Source organism: Neurospora tetraspora (genome assembly GCF_033439725.1).
Source record: "Neurospora tetraspora strain CBS 560.94 chromosome Unknown B0H65scaffold_7, whole genome shotgun sequence".
Taxonomy (NCBI): Eukaryota; Fungi; Ascomycota; class Sordariomycetes; order Sordariales; family Sordariaceae; genus Neurospora; species Neurospora tetraspora.
Genome location: NW_026944389.1, coordinates 1,713,285 through 1,736,685, shown reverse-complemented (window position 1 = coordinate 1,736,685; position 23,401 = coordinate 1,713,285). Strand labels below are relative to the sequence as shown.

At 52.8% G+C, this 23,401-nt stretch overlaps 7 protein-coding genes across 7 annotated transcripts; 4 read left to right on the top strand and 3 right to left on the bottom strand.

Moving 5' to 3' along the window:
• Positions 1–1,395: 1,395 nt before the first annotated feature.
• B0H65DRAFT_433627 (topoisomerase II-associated protein PAT1) lies at positions 1,396–3,956 on the top strand (the record flags this gene model as incomplete). The annotated part of the gene is made up of 2 exons (XM_062825080.1): positions 1,396–3,605; positions 3,668–3,956. The coding sequence occupies 2 exons, from the start codon at positions 1,396–1,398 to the stop codon at positions 3,954–3,956; spliced, it is 2,499 nt and encodes an 832-aa protein (XP_062678457.1).
• Positions 3,957–4,590: 634 nt separating this feature from the next.
• Positions 4,591–6,525, bottom strand: B0H65DRAFT_475398 (Sin-like protein conserved region-domain-containing protein). Its single transcript, XM_062827306.1, has 2 exons — positions 5,610–6,525; positions 4,591–5,502 (listed from the first exon to the last, which is right to left on the bottom strand). Exons 1-2 carry the CDS (start codon positions 6,166–6,168, stop codon positions 4,808–4,810), a joined length of 1,254 nt encoding a protein of 417 aa, XP_062678456.1. The 5' UTR covers positions 6,169–6,525; the 3' UTR covers positions 4,591–4,807.
• A 1,725-nt stretch (positions 6,526–8,250) lies between these two features.
• Positions 8,251–10,112, top strand: B0H65DRAFT_433203 (uncharacterized protein; the record flags this gene model as incomplete). The annotated part of the gene is made up of 5 exons (XM_062825049.1): positions 8,251–8,484; positions 8,619–8,714; positions 8,813–9,087; positions 9,169–9,285; positions 9,371–10,112. The coding sequence occupies 5 exons, from the start codon at positions 8,251–8,253 to the stop codon at positions 10,110–10,112; spliced, it is 1,464 nt and encodes a 487-aa protein (XP_062678455.1).
• A 1,756-nt stretch (positions 10,113–11,868) lies between these two features.
• On the bottom strand, positions 11,869–14,307 carry B0H65DRAFT_445320 (uncharacterized protein; the record flags this gene model as incomplete). The annotated part of the gene is made up of 4 exons (XM_062825736.1): positions 11,869–13,294; positions 13,477–13,478; positions 13,865–13,945; positions 14,179–14,307. 4 exons carry the CDS (start codon positions 14,305–14,307, stop codon positions 11,869–11,871), a joined length of 1,638 nt encoding a protein of 545 aa, XP_062678454.1.
• Positions 14,308–14,765: 458 nt separating this feature from the next.
• B0H65DRAFT_289935 (uncharacterized protein) lies at positions 14,766–16,199 on the top strand. Its single transcript, XM_062822995.1, has one exon. The coding sequence runs from the start codon at positions 15,158–15,160 to the stop codon at positions 16,133–16,135; it is 978 nt and encodes a 325-aa protein (XP_062678453.1). The 5' UTR covers positions 14,766–15,157; the 3' UTR covers positions 16,136–16,199.
• An 821-nt stretch (positions 16,200–17,020) lies between these two features.
• B0H65DRAFT_289948 (uncharacterized protein) lies at positions 17,021–17,524 on the top strand. The gene has a single exon (XM_062822996.1). It carries the CDS (start codon positions 17,117–17,119, stop codon positions 17,417–17,419), a length of 303 nt encoding a protein of 100 aa, XP_062678452.1. The 5' UTR covers positions 17,021–17,116; the 3' UTR covers positions 17,420–17,524.
• A 436-nt stretch (positions 17,525–17,960) lies between these two features.
• B0H65DRAFT_475386 (uncharacterized protein) lies at positions 17,961–21,600 on the bottom strand. Its single transcript, XM_062827305.1, has one exon. It carries the CDS (start codon positions 21,356–21,358, stop codon positions 18,386–18,388), a length of 2,973 nt encoding a protein of 990 aa, XP_062678451.1. The 5' UTR covers positions 21,359–21,600; the 3' UTR covers positions 17,961–18,385.
• Between the last annotated feature and the right edge of the window lie 1,801 nt (positions 21,601–23,401).

Genomic DNA, 23,401 nt, shown 5'->3' with positions numbered 1-23,401 from the left:
TGCAGGCCCATGATACCACTCGACTGCAAGCGGTCACCTGTCGGGAAACAACATCAAGCTAAGCATGCCTCCGTCCATGTCCGGTGTGCTTCACCTGCGTCGAAATGGCAAATTCGCAAAGAAGCACCGTCTGAACAGCTGTCCAAATTAGCTTTCACCTTACGAGCTCCAACGTTTAGTCATGGATGTCAGGGCAGAAGGATGAATGCCCTGAGCTACTGTCCTGCTTGCCAAAATCGAAATCTGGAGATTGAAATGCTGTTGTCGGCTTGGCGCCAGAAGTCGACCATGAGGTTGTCGTCCCGTCCCTTGAAGTTGATGTTTATTGTTGTATCGTTCTATCGAACATTGTTATTGCCGATTGGCCTATCGGGTCAAGTAAACAACTTGCAAGAAATGGATATGGCGGTTGAGGATCCCATGGCCCGGCAGGCACTGGGCCCCTGGTTGCCGCCCAATCGTGGCAATCACTCGCTGCCTTCCGTTGGGAGTCCCGTCGTCAGTCAACACCAAGGCCGGAGGGCGGGAGGGGAGAGTGTCAAAGCGTCACCTGTGTCGGCTCCATTGGCCATCGATTGGCCCACAGCTCCCTGATTTGGCTTCTGGGTTGGAGTTGGCCTGACTTCATCCATCTCCGTCTCTTGTCGCCTTTTGAGTGCGCTGCCATCAAGCTATTCCAAGCAACCGCATCCACCTCTTCACCGCGGCGCACCCAGTTGCGCTTTCGGTCGTTAGTCCACAGCCTTCTTGCTTCTTTGTTTTAATATTTCCAACCTGAGCGTTGAGTGTTTGTTGCCGCCCTGACAAGCTCTGCTCCGCTCCTTTGCACGAGTCGCACCGCCGTCGACACGTCTCCTTTCCCCTCGAGTCGCGCATCGCAGCATCATGGTGCTTGACCAAACCGATCATACCAACATTTTTACATCTCGTACTGTACGTTGCTATTTCTTTCCTCTACGGTGTGCTTGTAGCCTCGGGTTATCCACGTTATGGAGATGAAAGTTGGGCTGCCATGTCCCAAACCTTGACCTTGTTGTCGTTGCCCCGCGCTTCAAGAGACAGCTCACCACCCTCAGCTAGGTGGAATATCCATCGAGTCGCCCCTCTGCTTGGCTGTTTGAACACTGGACCTTCAAGCCTGCCTGTTTCCCTTTCACCCACAAGTTTGTGAACCTGTCTCACGGCTGTTCCTTCTTCTACTTCTCGTCCCACTCACCAACCAGAGTCTTGTCCTCTCTTGCTTTGCCCCTCATTCTCCTCTTTCCCCTCGCCAATCAGCCAAGATCATCTTCGCGCCTGGATTTGCGCCGCAACGATCCTTCGTTCAACGTATACTGACCCTACGACAGTGATACTTCATAGAATTTTCCCATAAACCCAACAGACATCGCCAACATGTCCTTCTTCAACTTCGACCAGTCTCGCCATAATACCGCCGCTCCCGGCTTCTCCCAGGCTCACGATCCGTTTGCCAGCCTTGCCAACCGGGAGGAAGAAGCCGAAGAGATCGACTTCGAAGACACTTATGACGGCTTGGGTGACCAGCTGGATGAAACCGATGATGTCTTCAACGATGATACCTTTGGCGGCGATACCGGCGAGCCCGGTCCCGTAGGCAAAGATTTCGACTTCTTTGGCCAGACCGCCAAGGTCGCGAACGCGATTGAGGAGGAAAATGTTCGTTTCAGCCGCCAACAACCAGCCGCCAGGGCTCCCCAGCCTGTCGCGCAGCCATCGGCCTATACGTCCACCGCCGGACCCTCCATCGCCGGACCCTCGTACAACTATTTCGCGCAGGCCCCGGCTAGACCTGCCAGGACTGGCTATGAAAAATACCACGAGCAGCCGATCGAGGATCTTCAGGTTGACGCTGCTCTTTGGGGCGTCGCACCCAAGAAGCAACCGCCGCCGCCTGCTCAGCCTGCCGTTCCTAGTGCTCCGCCTGGGGGCCGCAAGATGTTGAGTCTCGAGGAGGTTGAGGCTCAGATGCGCGCCCAGGCTAAGGCGGCCACTCCATCTCCTGCTCCTCAGCATCAGCCCCATCAAATGCCACATGAGCAGGCTTATCTCTACCAGCAGCAAGCTCAGAACCAGCCGCAGGCCCATTTCCAGGCCGGTATTGTTGAGCCTTTGTACCATCAACCGCAAGGGCATCCCATGACAATCCTCCAGCGGCCTCACTCGAAGCCTGCTACGCCAGCCCAGCCCTCTTCCCAACCGCCCGCTATTCAACAGCATCAGCAACCCGTTGCTCCTCAGCAGCCCACTCAGATTCTGCAGAACCCCAACCGTCTTTCAGGCGACGCAGCTAAGATCGGGCTGCCTGTTCACCCTACGCCTCCGTCCGGTCCTCAGTCCGCCCACCAGGGCCACAGGCAACAAGGCTCTCTTCCGCGACAGCCCACCATGATTCTTCATCCCGCTCAGCTGGCTCAGCTCTCGGAGGAGGAAAAGGCTGCCTATCTTGAACAGGAAGCCAAGCGCGCCAAACGCAACCACAAGATTTTCCAAATGTCTCGCGACAATGGTATCATGACGCCACAGGACAAGAACTTCATCACCCGAATCCAGCTCCAGCAGCTTGTTGCGGCCACTGGAAATCCCAATGAACACGGCACAGACGAGTCACTCGCCGAGGACTTTTACTATCAAGTCCATAGTCAGATCCAGGCTGGCCATCGTCAGCACCCCAGCCAGCCTCTGAACCAGTTTGCTCAGACCTATCTGTTTCAGACAGGAAGCCGCCAGGGAGGTATGCGCCGCCATAACCGGGGTCCTGAGAACCATATGCAGAGGATGGAACAACAGGTCCAGCGCGCTGTTGAGGCGGCCAAGAACAAGCCCAAGAACAAGCAGCTTGTTATTGAAGGTAGCTTGGGCAAGATTTCCTTCAGCAACGCCAAGACCCCGAAGCCGCTTCTCAACATCAAGCGTAACGACAGCGCCGGCGATGTGAAGAAGGCACCGCATCCTGTTAACGGAAGGGACAAGAAGGACGAACTGAGAGCCCTCGAGCTGGTATACACCACACTTATGAAGATGGAAGACCACGAACGCAACATGCCTATGGCGCCTGCCGAGGATGATCAAGAAGCTCTTGCCAAGGTCTTTGCATGGAGCAGCGAAGGACAGGCGTTGAATGAGCAGCTCTGGAAGGCTCTGAGGGTGCAGGATCAGGACCAGCCAGGCCGCATCCACCCCTTCATGGCCCTTCTCTGTTACAACAAGGGCAAGAAAGCCATACCGCGCATCTTCCGTCACACGAACCATGAGCAAAGGATTACCATTTTCACACGCATTGTCGTGAATCTCGACCAACTCGACGTTGTCCGAGAAGCTCAGGTTACAACTGATGACATCCAGTTCAACGCCGCTATGCGTGAAAACATTGAGCTGTTTTCGGCTGCTATTGTAACCACGCTGTTTACGTTTATGAACGAACTCGGCCTCGATCTTGTTGCCGCCATCCTCGGTCTTGTGTGCACGCGCAATGTGGACGTCATCGCCAAGAGTAGAATCGGCGCGTCGATGCTTACCATGATTTTGAGCCGTGCAGAGCTTATTAAGCATAATGGCGGCGGCAGTGAACAGGATTGGCGTTCTTGGTAAGTTCCCCTATACTCTTGGTTCCATGAGACATGAACCGAATGCTAACAATATTGCACAGGGATATGACCTACACTCAGTTCTTCAACCTCCTCGAGCCCACTCTTCCGTACATCTTCCCCGGTAGCATTGCCACCGATCAAGATACCTACGTCTGGCAGCTTCTCGCGGCCATCGGTATTGGTGCTAGCCCTGACCAGCAGCAAAGACTTGTCATTGCTGTCAAGGATCGTGTCATGGACACCGTCAGCCTCGCCAAAACCCTGCCTCCAGCACTCGCAGGCGAACGCCTGCAGAACGTCAACCTCTTCATGCGGTCGATCGGTCTCGATGTTGAGCTGCTTCAGTAAGCAACTCGGCAATTACCCTACACACTTTGACTTTGAAAGTCCGTTGAAAAAAACCATCTGGGCGGGTGGTTCACGCAACGACGATTATCATCATCATTATCGAAACGGAAAAGTTGCGTTGATTGCATCGCGTTTTGTCAGCGATTGTTCTTCTTGAAGAGTTCTCATCATGTCGAGGCTCACTCATATTTCTTCCTTCTTGCGGCGGGACGAAAAAAAGCAGCTAGGTAGAAGAAGAGAGGAACTATGTACATGGGCCATCTCATGGGGAATTGCTTACCCTAGCTAACATTTTGGCTTACCTACTACTAGAGGGTAACCTCCTGGGCGGGGAGGAGGAGTTTCTTCTTTCCTACATTACATTGCTGGGGAAAAAGAAAAGAACTTGGCGGTTGGTTTTTATATAACTCGGCATTGTTGTATGGATGGATGGATGGGATGAAATGGACGCACCTGTAGAATAGGGGAACCAAAAAGGGGTTGGGTTTTTGCAATGCGAGGTCACACATCATTGATCGTTCACCACACCACACCTGTCACCATAACGATTTTTTTGTCATGGAGGGAGCAGGTTATTCAGAAGCAAGCCTGTGAAGGAAGGAAGGCGGGAAAGAAAGGGGAGTCAGTCGTAGGGTATCGTATATTTTTTTTAAAAGTAGAAGAGAATCTATCGGTTAACCAAAGGGTTTGGTAGTGGTAGTTGACCTCTATAATGGGCCTCCCGCTTCAGAAAGGCCTATTTGTTGCGCTTTATCTCTCGCATCTGTCCTTCTTTTCCGCTTCCCTTTGCCTTTGCCGCTTCAGCTTTCGGTGCAGGAGCCTCTTCTCTTACCGCCTACAGTCTTTGACTTTTAGTCAAGCTGCATGGCATTCGACGAAGACGTTGCCTTTCCCTTTCCCTTGGTGTTGGTACCTTTCTTGGCCGTGGCCGTGGCCTTTTTCGTGCCGAAAACCGAGGGGACCGAAACCGCCTCCTCACCGGGCTTCTTATCATCTGGCCCCAACCCGTTGATCGACCGCAGGATTTGCTCCTCGCCCCAATCCGACTGCAACCTGTTCACCTTCTCAACCAAATCGGGAGCACCACTATCATCCGTTGGTTCTGCCGCCGCCGCCGCCTCAGCCTCCTCTCCATCCTTCTCTTCCTTCTTCTCCTTCTTCTTCTCTTCGTCCACCTCCTCCTCTTCAACCGGCGGCGCAGCATTGCCAGCCTCGCTCGACCGCAAAAGCATGCACTCGTTGTACGTGTCCCACGCCTCGCCGTGCTCGTCGTGGTACCACTTTAGGCTGTGCCACGGCTCTGTCTGCACGGCGCGCAGCCGGTCCGCCATGGTCTCGGCTGCCGCGCCGGCACCGCCCGAGTCTGACGACTTGATGGACATGTGGATCGCGCGCCCCGCGGCCTGCTTGTCGGCGGGACCGCCGGCGCCGGCGCCGGCTGAGGGGCCGAGGCGCGAGAGCCGTTCTTGCTCGGTGGCGGCGTCGAGGTAGGGGGCTACGGGCCGGAGTTGGACGAGGGAGGTTACGGGGGTTAGATGGATGTTGTCTGTTTGAGAGAGGGGGGAGTGGTTAGTGAGTGGGAACTGATAAATGGGAGGGAAGAGGCCCCGGGGTTATGGGTGGATGTTGGACTGGATTGGACTGGAAACTCACTTCCTTGAAACACACCAACCATATGCTTCACGTAATCCTCGCCCGCACTCCGACTACCCGTCAACTTCTGGTCGATAATCGCCTTGCCTTGCGCCACAGCCTCAGGCCAGCTCATATTCTGCGCCTCGTCATCATCTCCTCCTCCGGTATTACCGCCGCGACGTCCACCACCAGCTCCACCAGCTCCAGGACCACCGCGCGCCGACCCTCCTTGTCCACCAATGTTGAAACCACCGGCCAGACCAAGACTGCCGCCCTTCTTGGACTCCATCGACTTGGCTAGCGCCACGCCCCACGCGATACCCTTGCCCTTGTTGTAGCCATCGCCGGTCTCGAGAGGGATGTCGACCTCGTAAATGCCCGTTTCGGGCTTCACGCGAAAGCTGTTGATCCTTGGCGGCTTGATGGAGGACGGGTCTTGGGCGGTCTTGGTGACGTAGCGGAGGACGACGAGCTTGCGGTCTTCGGGGAGGGGAGGCTTGATGAAGACGTTGTAGGTGGCGACGATGGGGTCGTCTTCTTCGGAGGGGTTTGTGGTTGTTGGATGGGGTGATGCCATGGTTGTGTTTGGCTGGTGTGGGAAAGGTTGGAGGTTTGTTGTATGGCTTAGTGAAAGATGTCGTGTGTTTCACTGCCGTCTGCTCGGCGAGGTGATGGAGAGGTGATTCTTCGGAGAGGTTGGGAGTTCTTCGGAGAGGGCTAGAGACTATGCGATACTGGACTAATGTTTGGTGGTAATGGGATAGTACTGGTGTCCGGATGAGTCAATCGGCTAATACTGATGTTGGATGATGTTCGTCTCGATGTTGGGTGTTCGGCGAAAAGTGTATTTCCAGGATCCCGGCAGGCACGACTTCACAAGGCGGGCAGGGTTAGGGTTAGGGTTCCGTGCTTTTTACCTTTCATCCTACCTCACCTCTCACTATGTGAAATTTGGACTCGTCCCATGGTAACATTTATATCTCGGTACCTTACCTTTCCAGACTCCGAACACCCAATAGCGCCCAGTGGTCACTTGAAGAGAACAACGCCCGAGACTTTGTTACCGTTGCATTGGTGACTTACCCGAGAGGCCATCACACTCACCCCATTGAGTTATTCTCAAGATCACCCGTTATATCCGACAACATGCCCGAACCAACACTCCGATAGAGCAGTGGATTACGGTCCAACTCCACCAGGTCGAGCAAAAAAACATTGGCAACCTTGATGGTCCTCTTCGAGAAGCTCATTTCGAAGCTGTGGCTCTTTGAACGTTGAGACATCCTCACGACAAGCGGTGAAGCCATCTCTAGTCAAAGTATGACAGTACGGACTTCTCTCCGTGGGTAGTGTGGTGGGGGATGACTAAAAAGTTGGACTCGGTCCAGAACATCTGGCAGCGCAATGTGTGAAGACAGGCTCATCAAAAGACTTCCCCCCCTTTTTCCCTTTGCCATGATATTGTCATCAACCACTTAACTGCTCAGCTCGCCGCTCTTCATCAACTTGCTATCTCCAACCCACGACATCCACGTTTTGAGGCTGATTCGGACCAGGTCCACGGGATTCCACACTGGAGTAAAGAAGGGCGAGCGAGGTTCTCATCACGATGTAAGCAAACCTATCTGCTCGTTGTTTTCTCAGGGCTGGCGGCAAGTTCCGCGGGGATCCCCTGTGCGCAACAATTCAAATCCAGTCAGCCCAGCCACTGAGAACCCTTCGTTTACTGGAGACCTGGACAACGTCACAACGCAATGTTCCCTCCAGGGCAATCTCGTCTTCACACTGGCATCAGGCCAGGGGGCTTCGAGGAGGATATCCAGCCTGTGTCGATCCTGCCAAGGCCCTACACTAGCTCCGCGTCTTTAACCACAACGGTTCAACTAGCCGAGCTGAGGTGTGCGGAATTAAGTCCGAACACACTTACACGACAACACACCAGAAAGTGTTCGGCCTTTCTCTCGTATACCTCGCTAGTATATCGTTAGGCACGTTCTATCAATCATCCGCGACACTGTGTTCTATCTATTTGCCAAGGTCTTGCGGAAATCACATGATGATCTCTTCTCCTTCATCTTATACCAGTCTTTGCCGTGTCTACCTCGAGCAGTCCAAGTGTCATCCCGTTGTATTTGCCCCCTTCATTTGTTTTACCTTACCCAGAAACAACCAAGGACACCAGAAGGCGTGGACTTGAGGACAGTCTCAAAGTCGGGAAATACTATCCTTCCCGGCAGTCACTGTAACCCAACGGCCCGGCACTTGTGCCCAACCAAACCAGCCTGTAGGATCCACCGCGTACCGTCTGGCTGGGACCGATCTCATTTCAGCAATACGACCAGGTCGAATTAGACGTCAGCTGCCAACAAGCAGCTCAGCATCACCCGCTTGACCGAGGGAGGTTGTCAGGTGAAAATCCTTGAGCAAGGCGAGAGTCCCAGAGATCGATCCTACTCTGTCATCACGGAGATCGCCGCCGGGGTGAAGCTAAGCACGCCAAGCTTCAGGGATTAGATAGGATACCCCGTCTATACAAACCTCGAGTTCGACCCATCTACCGACCTGTTAGGGTGACCGTGGGTGAGAGGCGTATATCCTTCGCCCTTACCTACAGCTGTTGCAGAGTCTCCTTCCCCTCGATGCTCTCGTCGTCCCCGGCATGCATGGGAGCAGGTACAGTTCTGAGGCCTATGTGCTGTACAGGTCTGAAGATGAGAACACGACGCCACCACCCCGCGGATACCGTATAAATGAAGATTATGGCCCTTCCATGCTGGGAGCAATCTGGACGACATGGTCTATTGCTGTCATTTTCGTCGCCTTGAGATTTTGGGCGCGTTCCAGGGTTGTTAACGGGCTTGGGGCATCGGATTGGTGCATCTTGTTTTCTCTGGTTGGTTAACGTCTTAAGCTTCTTGCTAACAACTTTCGTACCTATGTTCTGACATATCTCGACAGATAATAGCAGCGGGAATGTCCGGCAGCCAAAGCATGGGTCTGTCAAAAACTCCCTACTATGATATAAAGAGTGCAAAGCCTAACGAAGTCACAGAAATCGCACATGGTATGGGCAAACACCTATGGAACGTCGATTATAAGGCCGATTACGTGCCTCTAATGGCGGTGAGTTCAGTTGTCCTCACCCCATATTATTCAGTTGCTCGTCCCCGCCGCATCGTCAGGAAATCACACTGACCTAGATTATATAATCGTTATAATAGGGATTCTGGGCTTCCGCCTTGGCTTACTTCTCCTCGCTGGCGATGACCAAGATCTCCATCTGCCTGTTATATCTCACCATATTCACCGTGGAATCGGCACGTAGGGCTACATATGCTGTCTTCGTCATCGTCTGTGTTACCAGTGTCTACACGATTATAGTAATCTGCACAGCTTGTGTACCACTGCGAGATTACTGGGATCCGCTTCAACCTTGGGGGCTTGGATTACCCAAACCAAACTGTCATACAAACCAGTGGTACTGGAGCTGCACAGGGTTAGGCTGATTCTTGATCTTACACTAGTCCAGACTCCTCAAACTAATAAGCTAACACTTCTTGCCTTTTGGCTTCCTTAGTATGACAATCATCACGGATTTTCTCATCTTTCTTCTGCCCATCCCAATCGTCGGTCCTTTGAAGTTACCCGCGCGACAAAAGTTTTTCGTTATCGGCATCTTCGCCGTGGGCTTTGTGTAAGTCTAAGCATTCCAACCACCACATACTCATGTCCCCCGGAGACATCATGTACTCACCACACTCTCTCTTCCTACCCAACAGTATCTGCATCATCTCACTCGTCCGCGTCTTCTACCTCTACGCTTCCCAAGACATATCACAGAAGGATATCACCTTCAGCACCGGCAAGCTCAACTATTGGACCGCACTCGAAGTCCACACCGCCATCGTCATCGCCTGCGTCATGACCCTGAAGCCTCTCATCGTCCGCTTCTTCCCTGGCTTCCTCGACCCGCGCGCCAACAACAGCAGCGGCGAACAAGGCGCCACAGGCGAGCCAACCGCCGCCAGTAGCGAACCACCCCTGACGGTAGGCAGGAGGCCATGTCGCAACGCATTTGGGCAGCGTCTCTCAGTGATCGAAGTTCCCGAGACCAGTGAGCAACAGCAGCAGTCCGGCCCGGGGCCAACGACGACGGCGACAGCAACGTGGGATGTCGCGTTAAGCGAGATACCAGTGAGTGGTCGGGAGCGATACCACCAGTTTTTACATCCTTCTTTTCCTCTAGCGGCTGGAAGGACGTCGTCGGATAGTAGGCCGTCATATGAAATGAAGACCACAACAACAACGACGATGACGACGACGAATTATAACACTACGACAACATCGGCAGAGTCGATGAAAGCGAATAGCGATACTACTTCTGTTACTGCGTCGTATAGGGAGGAGGACCTGGATAGCACGGCTAATCTCAAGGGATTTGTGCATGTCCAGAGTGATGCTGTTTCGGTGCATACTGGAGACCGGGAGTTAGGGCCGGAGCATGCTGTTAGGTCGATGTGATGGATTTGATGGGGGACATGGCCGGTTGAGAGATGAAGGAATATTGGATGTCAATGGATGGTTACCTCTCTGGGTGATGATAAGCTTGTGTGGCTGGTAACAACCGCTAGTAGTCACTCAGGAGCCAAGGTCGACCGTTATAATTCCATAGCGTACAACTGTGACACAAGGGCACTGGTATGATCAAAGTGTGTAGAATACTGTATATATATCATAATGACAAGCTGTTCGCTAACCTCACATGGTCATGACTATCTCGACTCATAGGATGGATGGATGATAAAGACTCGTGTTGAAACTCTCACAAAACCCCCCCTCTCTCTCTCTCTCTCTCTACACCTCTACACATAAATAAACACCAGGAGAAAAAAGATCCAAAATACTCCAAAATCCCAGATAATGAAAAAAAATAAAAATAAAAAAAAAGGAAGAAAGAAAAAAAAGGAAACAAAATATTATTTACCAACAACAACAACAACAACAACAACAACAACAACAACAACAACAACAACAACAACAACCAGTTATACCCTCCCGAGGTTCTTCTACTAGGCCTCTCAGCTCAGTACTATACAAACTTCAAACTCCCGTGGTATATTCCCGCGGTGGATTACGACATTGTGAAGCAGCTCTCTCTCTCTCTCTCGGCTTTGCCCCTCGCTCGTTAAAAAGAACCACGAACCACATGATCTGTCTGCCCCGGCAGAAACCGGTGCGGGAATCGAAGTCAAAGTCAAAGTCAAAGTCGGATGTCGGACGGGGGTGGTACGGGATGGGAGATGCAGGATCTGCGTGCGGGCCGTTAAACCTCTACTGACTGCGCCATCGCGAGGACGAGAAGGAGTTCGTTGTCTGGGTGGGGGTGTTGGCTGGGGGTGTTGGAAGGGGTATGGAACGGGGGGAGTTATATGGTCCTTTATAGAAGGAAGGAAGGAGCTACTGGCAGGCAGACAGACATAGAGGCAGGGGGACGAGCCGGCACCGAATCTCCGGGCCCAGCTGCCGTACCTTCCCACATCCCGTCACTCCTTCATCCGATATCAACCCTACCCCTAATGACCAGGGCACTTAAGGGACCTGCTTAGTCCCTCCTTCCACCAAGAACCGCTTGGTCAGATGGTATAGTGGTCTACCGTTTGACTCTGCAAAACTCAAAAATATAAAATATATTACCTGTTGATACGGAATAAGTATCCATGGCCTCACGATCCAGTAATGTTGTTAGTAAGGCAGTAAAGCAAGTGATGATTCGTAAGAAGAAGAGGAAGGTCTGGAAGCCAGTGCAGAGCCCAGCTTAAGTACTGGGCTGGCAACAAAGGTTCTAAGAACCTTTGTCCCAAGCCTGGCAGTCACGGACCAGAACCTCCATGACTAAACTAGACTATTCTACAAGGTGCTGGAAACCACTGGTTTCCTGTATCACCTGTCCGGATCGGGAACGGCATGCCAAAATACGTAGAGGTGTCTTAAGCTACTTAGTAGCCGGTCTACCTATATTATTCATGTACCTAGTGGATCTGGCAAGCCATGCCACCACTCCTCTTTCCTCCTCCTCTCACTCTTCCTCTGCCACTTTCTGTTCTCTCTCCTAAGGATCGCGTGTCTCCCGATAGCCCACGTCTGATGAGGGTACAGGAAGTTCTTTATTCGCCTGGGGTGCCTCAAAGGCAGTGCTCAGGATCTTCGGTCTCTCCGTATTTTCTCCATCCGGTGTGTCAAGTTCAGACTTTGACCTTCCAAGCTCGGTCCGTGAGACTCAGGGTTGCCCAGCAGACACGTTGTACCACTTCTCCCTGAAGGATGCGTAGGTGACGGCCTCATCTTTGACATCCTTCTGGAGATCTTGGCCGTCCACGGGGTGGTTATCAATTATCTTGGACAGCACCTCCTTGGGCCCGAGTTCCTTGTTTTCCGCAAAGACAAACATTTTGTTGAAACTTTGTGCGCTCGCTCTGCCATCACGAACGGCTTGTAAGATTTTTCCGAACTTTGGCTTCCAGATCCCCTCTGCCATATGCGATGACCGGATTCGGCTCTTGATGGAGCGTAGTCGGTCGGGGGTAATAGCCGCGTCGTTGTTTCTCTCGCATCGTGCGATGTACTCCATGCACTGGTGTCGCGCATCCGCCCAGTCGTCTAACAAGCGAATAAAGCGCTCCAAATATGTGACGTGAGGTTGGTGAACGGCGGGGTCCGTTATGCTGTTAAGACGTGGGCGAGACAGTGGCGCTAGCGGCATGAGCTTGTACTGGATCTGCTTTCCCTTGCCCCCGTTGGTAGCTACCAAGGAGGCGCGAAGGCGATCGATAAGGGCGCGCGGAGAAGGGCGGGGAGTGGCGAGTGTCGATGGCGGTAGGACGTTGCCCAAGATCGAGACATCGCAGTCCCCAAAGACACTGCTTTCTTGTTCTTGTGATGCCGGCGCGTCGGGCGAAACACTTGGTTGGCTGGCATCCCCAAGAGCCGTATGTTTGAGACTCTCGAACACAGAATCTAGGCGCTCCTGTTGTCTCGCGAGATCATCTGGGGTAGAAGCGGCGCAGTGAGCGGCAACAAGAAACCGAGCACCCCAGGTAATGCCAATAACCATGTGAGTTGGCATATCCATGTCATTTAGGCGGTAGTTCCTGTTACTATTGGTAAATGGGTTGAGTTCTTCCTCCACTGTCGTAATGGTGTAATGAAGAGAAGCTTGGGCGGCACTGCGCTGATATCCATTTCGGTTGTTCAGATATGGAGCATAAACATTGATTGGGGCAAGCCCAGCTAGGATGCTGGCCCCAAGCTCTGGTGTGATACCGAGAGCAGTAAGCTTGTCGCGGATTGTGGTCGCCTTACTGAGTTGTGCGGTCGATTTGACGTTGAGCTTAGCATCCACGACGTTGTCCGGCAGTTCTTCAACAAATAAATTAGGAAGGAATGTGTCGCTGCGAGCGTCGTACAAGGCGCCTAAGGGGACCTCGTCCCCCAGAGCTGGACGCTTGAGCTCAGGAGGCTCCATTGTAGCCTGGTTGTTGACCGAAAGCGGGGAGAACAAGTGGGCTTGGATCTGGTTCAACTGGCTGGTCGTCGCTGGTGAGTGATGGCAGTTGAAGTTGATTTGGTAAATCAGTTGACGGAGCTGGAAAGGCAACAATTGGTAAAGGAAGAGGACGGGAGAAACGGAAACCGGGCAGAGCAGCCTAGAAATACTGGAAGGGAGTACCGGTGATCACACAGCGTCAGGTAGTGCCTTCCTCTCGTGAAAACCGAATGTCGCCATCAACAGTGGTACGTCATCCGTCTTTGGCATAGAAAGAAACAGCAAACTAGGGTAAGCGCATGGGGAGGGAAGTCACAGCATTCACTCGCTCTGTGGACATACCTCTACAGAACATGCAAGATGCTCAGTTCGATTGGCAAGAATACCTCTATCCAAACACGCCTCCAAACAGGTGTTGTTCAGAACGTTGCCAGATTTCGAATCTTTGATTGACCTTTGTTTGCTGCCAGCAGGACAAACCATGAGCGACCTGTACACAAATCGCGACACCATATTTGCTTTGCTGGTTTGAGCTCGGATACTGACCTGTTTGGCATGCAAGAGGTCCGGCCCGTAGACGCGAGGGGGTTTGGAAGCACACATAGACTAATGGAAAGAGTATCCTCCAATTCGTGCTTGAGGATATCCCGGTTATCCAATCCGGGACTAAGGTAGGTACCGCCGACTGAATCGCTTGATCGCTTGATCGCATGCCCGCCTGCCCACTTACACTTCCTTCCGGCCTGTGTTCCAATATCTTGTAACACTTTCCAAAGATTCGGCGCTGCCAGATTTCTCTGCCTGCGCAGCCCTATGTCGTGTTCAAGATAAATGTTGTACCCCCAACTTCAGGGAACCTGAGTGAATGTCAGCGTGAGCGCACCCACCCACCCACACACGGCCACGGCTTCAACCGGCCGCGCCACCGACGAACGCCTCAACCGTTGCAATCTGTCCCTTCTGGGAGGTGTTCACAGCTTCCAGCTGATGAATCAGCCCTACACCATTCAGCGTTACACCAGATGACAGCTGAGTTCGCCTTACTTGCTCATCTGCGCCGCGCGCCCCCTGAAACCCTCTCCTGGTGTGGCACAAAATGATAGGATCCAGGGCGGATGTTATGGAATGGGTAGGTTGTCGTGATTGTGGATTTGATGCCCCCTGCCGAGACATGTCTGATAAGGACGGGAAAGTCTCTTTTTCAGAATTGTGGGCTATGAGGTTGAGGGTGTATGGCATAGGATCTGTTCCATGGACGAGAAGATAACTGACGGGTAAGAGGCACCGATGCTCAACGACCACCAACAGACATGGAGCAAATATGCAGACGACAGCACCGCCATTATCAGAACACGGGCAATTTGATGTTGGATACGTCGAGAACAGAATAAAGAGGTTTATGCTGCGATGGTCTAGGTTGAAGTCTCTGTGGGGGCCACTTGTGCCTCCTAGAGCAAGTCTGAGTGATATGAGCTGCGCCACGGCTCTGCTCGCCTACATCTGAAGCAAAGGTCGCGAGGAAATATCACCATATGTTCGGTAGATGGAGATTTTATTCCCATACCGAGATGGGCTTTCGCCGCAGGACCATACTCTAGGTTTCTGAGTAGTCCCCCGGTGCCTGGCGTTTTGTTCAGCTCGTCCAGGCAACTTGTTTTCTTTCTTCAACTCACTCGAGCTGTCCTGCCCTGTTCGAACTTTCTGCCGATACATCCAGTGTTGACGATAAAACCAAGATGGCAAGCAGGCCTTGACCAGACGAATCCGACCACCACTCATCAACTATTTCTGACACGGAGCCGGGCCAACGAGCGACCTGGCATATGTGCCCTTTGGCCTCACTTGAACAACAAACACAGCATCCGGCACAGCTTTGATAGCTCGCCTTCCCACCCAAGCCCAACGAGCAGAGGCAGGCCTGAGCTCGTTCGAGGTAGATCGCTTGATCCGCAACCAATTACTTTCGACCCGATACTCATCAACTTGACGGGCATTAACCCGACACAGCCTTCAATATCCAACAATGACAACAAGCACCCAACGAGCCATCGAAACACTTGCAACTATGGTTAGGAGAGATAACCAAGAGGTTCTGCTCACCGATAGCAGACCTCCACCAAGTCCCACCTCCTTCAACCCATCAATATTAACCCAGGGGTCCTGGACCACCAAGATCTCGGGCCTCCCAACAGCCATTGCGCCTCCGTCTTCCACGTCCAGCAGTGTTACATCAGGCAGCACTGATACCGGATCCCTCAACCACGGAACCAGTATAAGCCTGATTCTGCTGCTCAGCTTGTCCGTCGCCGTCATAATTTGGATTCTGTCTTGTGTCCTAATCAACCGACGACGCAGAGCCGGTGGGCTGAGCGTTCCACGACTATGGCCCTCCTTCTTCCTGTTCACCTTTTCGGGAAAAGGCAGAGCTCATTTCACATTCAGAACCAAGCGCTCAGACAGCCGAACGTCGCTGCTTCCAAGCGGTCGCCTCGCTGCCGGGGCAGAGCTGGGATACCGAGAGATGCCTCCGGGACCGGGCAATGGACGCGGTGTGGGACAGGGACAGACAGCCGTCGCAGCATGGACACGCCCCCCTCCCGTCGAACTCGACGGTCAAGGCATCGGAGACCCGCCGATCCGAGCAGACTGGGTCTCGCGAATGTCGAGCTTCTTGGCCACGGGGAGGGGAGGGAAAGGACATCATCATCGTCGGATGGATTCATCGCTCAGAGCGACACGATCAATCCGGGAATCGTTTGGTGAGAAGATTAATGACCCAGGAGTAGCAGTGTTGATTCGGGAACCGAGGAATACGCTTTCGCGGTATTCGAGGGCTATTTCGGAAAAGGCTCTACCGGAAATCCCAGAGTCGGAGGAAACCGTGCCGACTACTAGACTTAGTAGCCCGCGGAGGCATTGGGAGAGGACGGCGTCACGGAATACTTTCGGGTCATTGAAGGGGGGGTCGTTCCGTGATTGCCATCATGATCAAACATTGTGAGGTTGACCGGTGACCGTCATCGGCTTCGGGGCTATGGTCTCGTCGGATCTCGATGTCAAAAGTGTAAGAAGAGCAATGGAAATCCCTTCATCGTATTCTATTCGTATCCATTCCAAGTGATAGCTTCCTTAGTCGTCAACAATGATATCAAAGAGGCTTGAAGAAAAAGTGTGTGTGCAAGTTGAAGTTGACAAAACGTCACAGCACTCCGCTGTCAGGGTATCCAGTTCCACTGAAGCCGCTCTTACAGGGGGTTGAGAGAAGATCTTCAGCGGCCAAGGCGGGAAGGGTGGGGCCCCTAATCGACAGCCCTACAGCGAGTGGACCGATAAGCAGCAGTCCTACGTAACGCGATAAAGCTTTCAGCTTCGGTCAAGAACTCACCTCATTTGTATCACCACCTCTACCACCCCATTGAGCAATGAGATGATTTGCTGTCAATCCATTGGAATCCCATCGTCCAATTGTCCAACAAGTGGCGAGCGGAGATGCACAATGAGGTGAGGAGGCCAGAATTGATCGACCACCACTGTGGCTTTCCAACTTTATCCAGCCTCCGATGTTGTGATGATACGTCAGACCATTCCCGTGCTTTGAAGATGAAGATAAATTGGGTGTGTCGCGCATCCGGCTTCTGTCCACTCCGTTTCCCACCTTCCCTCGTAAAATTGTCTCATACCACATTCCAATCTGGAAGTTAAGACTACAACTACAACCTTTAAGCGAAACATTGGGTAGCGGCAACAGTCCTCTTTCCTTCGACTTCTTGATTGATATCCAACACAACATACCGAGAATCAGAAAGACCTACTTTGACCACCTCCAAACAACCTACATACATAACAAAACCTCAACCTTCAACCAACCAACCTACAAAACAACATCCATCACCAACAAAATACCTCAAACTACGTACCATATCAGCAGCATCAACCAACCAACCTAACAAACACAACACAACACCCCAAAAAAACCTACATCATGTCTTCAAAAACCGCCGCCCCCTCCAACATCATCACCTCAGCTCCCTACTCCGACCTCACAAACAACCTCTTAACCAAGTCTCCCACCTCCCCAACTGCTAGGAGCAAGTCAACACAATCGGGAAACTCAGTCCAAAGAGCCATGAACAACACATCGACCTGGCAACCTAAGCTCGACCGCCGACAAAGCTACGGGCAGGAGGAGTACAAGCATGAGATGCAGATGCGGAGTGGGTCTACGGGGGGTAGTGTGAGGAAGGCGGGGGAGGAGGGGTTTAGTGAGGAGGGACATGGGTACTAGATCTAGGCCTGACACCGAGGAAGGTCGGGTGGTGATGATGGACGGAATACCTGCTGCAGTGGTGCAACTATTCGTCGACAAGTCGGCTCGGCAATATCACCGCCGGCCGACAGGCGTGTTGCGCATCATACATAACACGATACGATACGATACGACACAAGGGAAGTTCATCGATGGGGATTAAAACAACAGTGGATTAAGCATGACAACATGACGGATGAGGAGATCAGATTGCAAGAAAGCGATGTTTGGGTCGATGGGATGGATGGGTTTACATTGGCATTGAATGGGTTGTGTGCTTTCCTTTTCTTTCTCCTTTTTTTTTCACTTTACAAAATGGCGACAGCATGGAGCAATGAGGACTCGAACCTAAATAATGCTGAAGAGGGGAAATCGGTTGGGATGTTCCGAAAATGACGTACTTTGTACTACTATCACGAACTCCACACTGCCTATGGAGTTAGGCGCCTGTATTGTTTTTGTATGCAGCATTCCCTAGTCCCTGCAAGATTTTGATCACCTGAGGGGATATAAGAAGCATTCTTTGATTGATGTTGTTCAATTGTCCGCTATCAACGAGAGACTGACTACCTTAATATGTGTGGACGGTATCCATGATCCATCCTTATCACCAATCCTGCCATATCCAATGACCGAATGAATCCATGATTGATAACAATGATGATGATGTTGAAGTTTGCCTGCTGCTTTGCAAAGAGGGGGGCATGAAACGACTACCAAGAGCCGGCCGCACGCGAAAGAAAGAGAGTAAGGAAAATGCGAAGAAGAAAAAAATGCCAAACCAAAGAAACCAATCAATCCTGCCTAACCCATCGCATGCAAGTTGAGGGCTAGTTCCCTCCGCTAGTCGTGTATATACTATACGCCCTTTCCATCGAAACCCCAAAAAACGCCGTCATGTCATGATCATTTACTACTCAACAAAAGAAACCCAGAAAAAAAAACTCAAAGACCCTTAGGTCCCTTCCCATCAACCCCCCCAGTCCGAAAATACTCCCTCACCACACCAACCGAGTAAGCCCCCCCGGCAATCCACGCAGCGCCCATCACCGCGCGCTTCGGCAGACTCGCCCGCTTCCTTTGTCCCTTCTCCTGCTTCTGCTGCTGCTTCTGTTCCTGTTGCTGTCGAGTCTCAGCAGCCGCAGAAGCCTCTTCATAGTGAACCTTTTCACTCGCAGCAGAAGACTGACTGGCCGCAGCAGATGGCAAGTTATAATTCACAAACCCCGTCGGACTAGCAAACCGTCCCGCAGCAACATGGTAATCCCTCTTCCCACCCAGGCCGCCCGTCATGTCAATGGGGTTGATAGTGGAGCCGCCGCTGGTCGCCATGGTGGCGGTACTACCACTACCATCAGCAGCCGCAACAGCTTGTCTCGTGTTGTGCGCAACGGCGGCGGGCTCCGAATGGACGGTCGTCTGAGATTGAGGGGAAGTAACACCTTCGCGGACCTTGCGAAAAACAAGAACGTCTCCGGAGCCAGCGGCGATTTCGAAGCCTTGAGACTCGAGGCGGGCAAAGTGTGGGAGGAACTTGGAGATGTTGGTGAGGCGGGGGAGCACGTCGGCGGGGGAGGTGGAGGTGTTTGCGGAGTTGGAGGAGGGGAGGATGCTGGAGGTGGTCTCGGCTGCTTCGACGGATTGGGTGTCGGGGTTGAAGGCGAGGATTTTGTAGAGGGTTGGTTCGGAGGTTGGGGTGGTGGTGGTGGTGGTGGTGGTCTCAACGGTTTGTGGCTCGGAGGCCGCAGACGATTTGGTGGTCTGGGCGTCTTCGTAGGTGAAAGCTTCCAGGGGGTTTTCCTCGCTGGGAGTCTCTTCCCGTGCGGCCTGGGCTTGTGTCTGACGCCCTTGAGCAGCAGCAGCGTACTTGCCATCGGGCTCATGGCTTCTAAATGCGCCGTACTGAGACAGTTCCTTAGAGAGCTTGGCCTCGTCCACCGCGTTCTTCTCACAGTGGGCAGTCCAAGCTGCTTCCAGTTCCGCATCATTGGCGTGCTGCTCGCGCTCGCGGAGCTGTTTCAAAACCGGAGGCTCGGATCTCGGCTCGGCGCGTGCCATCTCCGCAGCATACTTCCCGTCGGGCTCGTGGCTGAGGAATGGTTTATCGTACGAGTCCAAATCTTGGTACTCGGAGTAGTTGGTGTACTCCTTTTCCTTCTTGTACATGCCATCGGGCTCGTGGGCGCGAACGGCGTCATACTGGGCTAGTTCGGCAGGGTCATATTCTTGAGTGTTGGTGAACGCTTTCTGCTCCTTGTACATACCGTCCGGCTCATGAGCACGGACTGCGTCGTACTGGGCCAGCTCCGCTGGATCATACTCGTCGTAGTTTTTGACCTCCTTTTGCTTTTTGTACATGCCGTCAGGCTCATGAGCCCGGACTGAACCGTATTCGGCCAGTTCGGCAGGGTCGTATTCTTGAGTGTTGGTAACTCCCTTCTCCTGCTTGTACATACCGTCAGGCTCATGAGCCCGGACTGAACCGTATTCGGCCAGTTCGGCAGGGTCGTATTCTTGAGTGTTGGTAACCCCCTTCTCCTCCTTGTACTTGCCATCGGGCTCGTGGGCACGGACTGCGCCATACTCGGCAAGCTCAGCCGGATCGTACTTCTCCTCGACGACGTCCTTGTACTTACCGTCAGGTTCATGACCGCGGACGGCGCCGTACTGGCCAAGTTCCGCCTTGTCGACATTTTTCTCCGAGGCCTGCTTGTACATGCCATCGGGCTCGTGACTGCGAACTGCGCCGTATTTGGCCAGTTCCGTCTGGTCGGCAGGTGATTCGGGAGTATCCTTGTATTTCCCATCGGGCTCGTGGCTGCGAACAGCGTTGTATTGGCCCAGCTCAGCCTGGTTGGCGACTGGCTCGATGCTGTGTTTGTATTTGCCATCAGGTTCGCTTGCCCTAACAGGTCCGTACTTGTTGAGCTCCCCGGGTGTCGCTTCTTGCTCGTTGAAGGTCTCAGATGCCTCATAAGCTACCGGTTGCGGTTGGGAACCCAAAGGCGGCACGGCTGTGGTCGCGGCAATTCCCGCGTTAGGGTGCCAAGACACTTCGGCATGATCCGACGACAGGGCGTTCAACAAGTCAGGGGCGGATGTGTCTTTGAGAAGCACATCTGAAAGAGTCGTGGCAGATGCTGGGTCGATCGGGTTCCATGGTGCGTCGTCGATCTTGACCTGGCTGTAGAGCTTGAGCTCTGCCTCTGGAGGTGGGCCGTCATAAAAGATGGGTTTTGAGGCGTCAAGCTCTGGAGGGCTGAGGTTGGTAAACTGAGATGTATAGGGACCGGATGGCGGGGCCTTGCTGTCGAGGCCGAATGTTGCTGATTTGAGGACCTTGCGGTTGGTGATGGGGTCAATCACGTATTCAGAGTCCGCTTTCACCGACTTGAACTTGTTTTTGTTACCCCGATAGCGCTTCGACTTCTCAAGAGGAGCCTCCGCCTTTGTCTTCATCTGTTTCTTGGCGTCTCCGAATAGCAAGTCCTCGAGGGGTGCACGCTCTGCATCTTCGATATTTTGACCTGGACGAATGCCGGTTGGGTTATTGATGGTGTTGGCCGCGATTTCCTCGTCGACATATCTTCGCGCAGAATTCTCCTGTTCAACAGGATACCAATAGTCCTTGGACATGCGCTTGATGGTTGACTTGGCATCCTCGGCCAGGGGGTGCTGCTCCCATGAAAGTCGGCGGTTCAAGGTCTGGAAGTATTTGTAGCGAATTTTGCGTTGGCGATGGCAGACATCTTGGGTGTATTCGGGGTCGAGGTAGGATGACCAGGCGCGACCGAAGCGAAAGCCCCGTGTTTGCTGTTGTTGATGGTGGTGGCGAACTACAGCGGCGCCGGAAGCCAGAGAGGAGGCCTTGGCCCAACCAGCACGGTAAGTGGGAGTGGAAGCAGAAGTCAACGACATGGCGAATATAGTGTTATGAGGACTGAAACTGAAGTGCCATTTGATGGTTTAACGGTAACTGGCGGTTGGTTTATTGTCAGTTTTGGAAATTAAGAATGAGGAAGGAAGGAGGAATGGAAAAAGCAGCTGATATAATGCACTGCAACCGACAATGCTGTTATGCCATGCATCACGATAGGAGGAAAGTATGCGGGACGAATCGGAGGGTGGGGCACTTACACGACAAAGACGGAAGTGGTCAATGCTAAGGATTGAAGGGCATAAACGTCAATGATGACGATGACGAGGACAGTTTCTCAATTGCTGCCCCTTCCGGTGGCTCTGGTAAAACACAGGGCACCCAAGTGTTACCAAGTGTCACGAACTGATTTGGAGAGGGAGGTTGTGGGTGGGACGGTTGCGCAGTGCCACCACACTATGTAGGAACGTGAAGAGGTAGAATTCTAGAGGAAAGACAACCAAAAGAGAATATTGAGAGAGAAAGAGAAAGTACACGATGGGCACACGTTGGGAACCATTGTGAGTTTTTAAGTTTGAAGGAGAGGGACCCTCTTCTTCGACAGTCCTCACTCCTCACAGTGAAGGGGACTTGTGCATGGGACGTGCAGTCTTGTTGTCTCCGATACCTACATCCTCTTACCAAACTGGGAAGCGGCACACGGAGATCAAAAAGACGATCCGCCCAACGGAACCAAACATTGTTGCAGCCATGGCGGCCACGAGCTCCACGACGGCTTGGCAGCAGGAGGCAGACTTGCAGGACGTGTGACTTTTGCAGACTGTGTGAGAGGGAAGACGGGATTCGGCATCATTGAGGTTTTGAAGTCAGCCAATCTGTTGGACGGAAATAAAGGACACGAGGGGATAAACGGGGGGATCTGGGGACCCCATCTTGGGAGAGGGGGGGAAACGAGGGGGACATTCCATGGCCAGGGGCTGACGGGGTGGACCCCTTTCTTGCCCTTTGAACCATTGAGATGGCATTGCCCTCCGCCTTGTTCGCTCTTGATGCTCCCGTCACAGTAAGACAATGGCCCGGTCTTCGAGGGTCTGAATGGCCAACGGCAGCAACCTTGTGAAGTGAGTCCCCCAAGTCCCTCCAAACAGTTAAGTCCCTCCAAACAGTTTTGGACCCTTTCGGCGTTTCCAACTGTTTGCCTGCGCAGGTGAGTGGCATTGTGGTCAGAAAGTCAGTCGAACCACGCGACCTCCTGCTGCTCTGAATGAGCTGGGGAGACGGACCGACACCTCCTGCGACACAAGGACCATCTTGAATCTCGATGTCAAGAACCGGTTTGAACGCTGACGTCCACGGTGGGGTTCTCTTATTCCCACGATGTTAGTGTTGGTGGAGCAAACCCGTGGCATCCGGGGAACGCCAGCGCTAAAAGGCCGCCCCGCTAACCCGCTCTCGCCACCAGACTGGGTCAGCGCCAAGACAAGAGCAACAATGTTTGAAGGTCGGTGATGTCCAATCTCTCACACTGGAGGGCAACATTGAAAGGGTAATGATGAACATTTGCGCCCAACCACCTGCTCAACCGGCCATGCCATCCACTTTGTCATTTCACGATGACTTCGGCCTTGGTGACTTTTAGAGAGTGACATAACCAGGCAAGACATCCTCGGCTGGTTCGTGATAGCTTCAACTTTCCAGGCTTTGTTTACTTCACGGTATAATGCGCGAGCCAACTACGTCATCGTCCCAGCAACGACGATATTGAACTGAGGAATACAGAAAGTGCTTCTTGAAGGAGAGTGAATATGGTTGTTGCTCAACAAAAGTGAGCATTCAAGACATTGAAAAACTGACTGATGGCTCAACTGCCTGTCATCTGCTATCTGGGCGTCCATCCGCATTGGGCTGTGCAGTGTGCACAGAGTCAAAGAGGTTATCCGACCTGCCGATCTTCCGGCTTGTGTTGGACTCTGAGGAGCTCTTTCCGGAGCGCCCATGTTCCATCATTTGTGACCAAAAAGCAGTGAGAAAATCGGCAAGCGAAGATCAGAGTGAGCAAACTGGGACCTTCCTGACTAGATTTC

Bases quoted from the DNA above. Each gene is read 5' to 3' on its own strand.
- B0H65DRAFT_475398 (XM_062827306.1), bottom strand. From the start codon at position 6,168: ATGGCATCACCCCATCCAACAACCACAAACCCCTCCGAAGAAGACGAC. The intron at 5,503-5,609 runs GTGAGTTTCCAG...TCTCTCAAACAG, and splicing joins GGTTGGTGTGTTTCAAGGAA to ACAACATCCATCTAACCCCC.
- B0H65DRAFT_289935 (XM_062822995.1), top strand. From the start codon at position 15,158: ATGACAACAAGCACCCAACGAGCCATCGAAACACTTGCAACTATGGTT.
- B0H65DRAFT_289948 (XM_062822996.1), top strand. From the start codon at position 17,117: ATGTCTTCAAAAACCGCCGCCCCCTCCAACATCATCACCTCAGCTCCC.
- B0H65DRAFT_475386 (XM_062827305.1), bottom strand. From the start codon at position 21,358: ATGTCGTTGACTTCTGCTTCCACTCCCACTTACCGTGCTGGTTGGGCC.